General features: G+C 59.0%; 1 protein-coding gene across 1 annotated transcript; it reads left to right on the forward strand.

Moving 5' to 3' along the window:
- The first annotated feature begins 761 nt into the window (after positions 1-761).
- Positions 762-1,271, forward strand: LOC121861009. The gene has a single exon (XM_042358502.1). It carries the CDS (start codon positions 762-764, stop codon positions 1,269-1,271), a length of 510 nt encoding a protein of 169 aa, XP_042214436.1.
- Positions 1,272-2,949: the final 1,678 nt, after the last annotated feature.

Here is a 2,949-nt window from a genome sequence, read left to right on the forward strand (position 1 = left end):
CCTGGTGACTTCTGAACCTTAGACCTGTCTGTTTGGACCTTGACTCACCTGGACTTCTGAACCTTACTGACCTGTCTCTGTTTGACCCTTTGACTGACCCTTTCCTGTCCTGTCACGTTTGACATTTGGTTGACTCCTGTGATTCTGTCCTAGTGACTCTTGACTGTCCTGTGTGACCCTTGACTGACGTGTGTGACCCCTGACCCTTCCTGACCTCCTATGTTTGACCCCTGTCTGAGTTGTGTGACCTATGACTGACCTGTGTGAACGTTTGACCCGTGTTTAATATCTCAACCTCCTCTTCCTCTTCTCTCTCTAACTTCTCCTCCATCCCACCCTCCTCCTCCTCCTCCCATCCTCCTCCCCTCACCCCACCTCACCAACCCCACCCCCCACTCCCCGTCAACTGGCTATCGAAGACAGAAGGAATGACGGCTCTGACGTCAAGGTGAGAATCCCGTGACGTCACCACCGACACACACTTCGACAATCACAACATCAAGTACCTGTTCACCTCCCCTTCCTCGGCACCTGGCTCGCCTCCACATACCTGTAAGAGAGACACACACGAAGTTAATTAAATCGCAGGTAAAATCATCAATAGACGTTAATTAAAGGTAGAATGATCACAGGTAAAATAGAATGATCAATAATTAATGGACAGTTGGGTGATAAATAGTGAATAATAAGCAGTAGAATGACCAATAGTTAACAGGTGGTAAAACGGTGGAGCAACGACAGACAACGAGGCACTGGCCGACATGGCACAGGGCGGACACATGGCACAGGGCCGGACACATGGCACAGGACTGACACATGGCACAGGCCGGACACATGGCACAGGGCCGACACATGGCACAGGGCTGACACATGGCACAGGGCCGGACACATGGCACAGGGCCGGACACATGGCACAGGACCGACACATGGCACAGGGCCGGACACATGGCACAGGGCCGGACACATGGCACAGGGGCCGACACATGGCACAGGGCCGACATGGTACAGGGCTGGAAGCAATGCACAGGGCCAGACACATGGTACAGGCCGGACACATGGCACAGGACCGAACACAATGGCACAGGGCCGGACACATGGCACAGGGCCGGACACATGGCACAGGGCTGGACACATGCAGGGCCGGACACATGGTACAGGCCGGAAGCAATGACAGGCCAGACATGGTACAGGGGCCGACACATGGTACAGGGCCGGACACATGGCACAGGGCTGAAGCAATGCACAGGGCCAGACACATGGTACAGGGCTGACACATGGCACAGGGCCGGACACATGGTACAGGGCCGGACACATGGCACAGGGCCGACACATGGCACAGGGCCGGAAGCATTGCACAGGCCAGACATGGTACAGGGCCGGACACATGGTACAGGCCGGAAGCAATGCACAGGGCCAGACACATGGTACAGGGCTGACACACATGGACAGGGCCGGACACATGGTACAGGGCCGGACACATGGTACAGGGCCGGACACATGGCACAGGGCCGGAAGCAATGCACAGGGCCAGACATGGTACAGGGCCGACACATGGTCAGGGCCGACACATGGTGCAGGCCGGACACATGGCACAGGGCCGGACACATGGCACAGGGCCGGACACATGGCACAGGGGCCGACACATGGCACAGGGCTGGACACATGGCACAGGGCCGGACACATGGTACAGGGCCGGAAGCAGACAAGAGCCGACATGGCACAGGGCCGGAAGCATGGCACAGGGCCGGGACACATGGCACAGGGCCGGAAGCACTGCACAGGGCCGGACACATGGTGACAGGGCCGAAGCATTGCACAGGGCCGGACACATGGCACAGGGCCGGACACATGGTACAGGGCCGGACACATGGCACAGGGCCGGGACATGGCACAGGGCCGGACACATGGCACAGGGCCGGACACATGGCACAGGGCCGGAAACATGGCACAGGACTGGACACATGGCACAGGGCCGACACATGGCACAGGCCGGATACATGGCACAGGGCCGGACACATGGCACAGGGCCGACACATGGCACAGGCCGACATGGCACAGGGCCGGACAACGAGCACTACACTCCTCGAGTATTGATTTGACCCACAATGTCTCGATTCACCTGACGATGGTGCAACCCCAGCGGCCATTGTTCTGCCCCGGGGAGTACCAACTGTCCTGCCCCTGCCCTGCCCTGCCCCGCCCCGCCCCGTACTGACACCCTCGTTCTATTACACCTCTCACCCCGCCCCGTACTCACAGCCTGGTTCCACTATGCCGCCAGCACCACCCCTGCCCCTGCCCTGCCTCGACCCCGTCCTGTGATGCCTAGGTCATGTCAGTCTACTCTCTCTCCCAGCCCAGCCCACACTCACCCCGCCCCGCTTTGTTCCCCATCTACCTGCCCTGCCTTGTTCCCCCATCTTGCCCCTGCCCCGCCTTGTTCCCCAATCTTGCCCTGCCTGCTTGTTCCCCATCTTGCCCGCCGTCTTGTTCCATCTTGCCCCGCCCGTCTTCTCCAACCCCATGACAAGCTGGCCACCCTCTTTCTTTGCCTTGCCCTGCCCCTTTGTGCCCCGCCCCGACCCCTGCCCTGCCCCACAAATAGACTCCATGTGTGTGTGTGTGTGTGTGTGTGTGTGTGTGTGTGTGTGTGTGTGTGTGTGTGTGTGTGTCGCCATGCCTTGGTTGATTGATTTCACCTCACTATGACGCGGCCTGTCTCTACCACTACTACCACCATCACCACCACCACCACCATCACCACCACTTACCACCACCATCACCACCACCACCACCACCACCACTACTACCACCATCACCACCACTACCACCATCACCACCACTACTACCACTGCCAACACCACTCACCACCACCACCACTACCACCATCACCACCACTACCACCATCACCACCACCACCACCATCACCACCACCACTACCACCATCAC

This window comes from Homarus americanus, unplaced genomic scaffold (genome assembly GCF_018991925.1).
Source record: "Homarus americanus isolate GMGI-L3 unplaced genomic scaffold, GMGI_Hamer_2.0 scaffold10957, whole genome shotgun sequence".
NCBI classification, from domain to species: Eukaryota; Metazoa; Arthropoda; class Malacostraca; order Decapoda; family Nephropidae; genus Homarus; species Homarus americanus.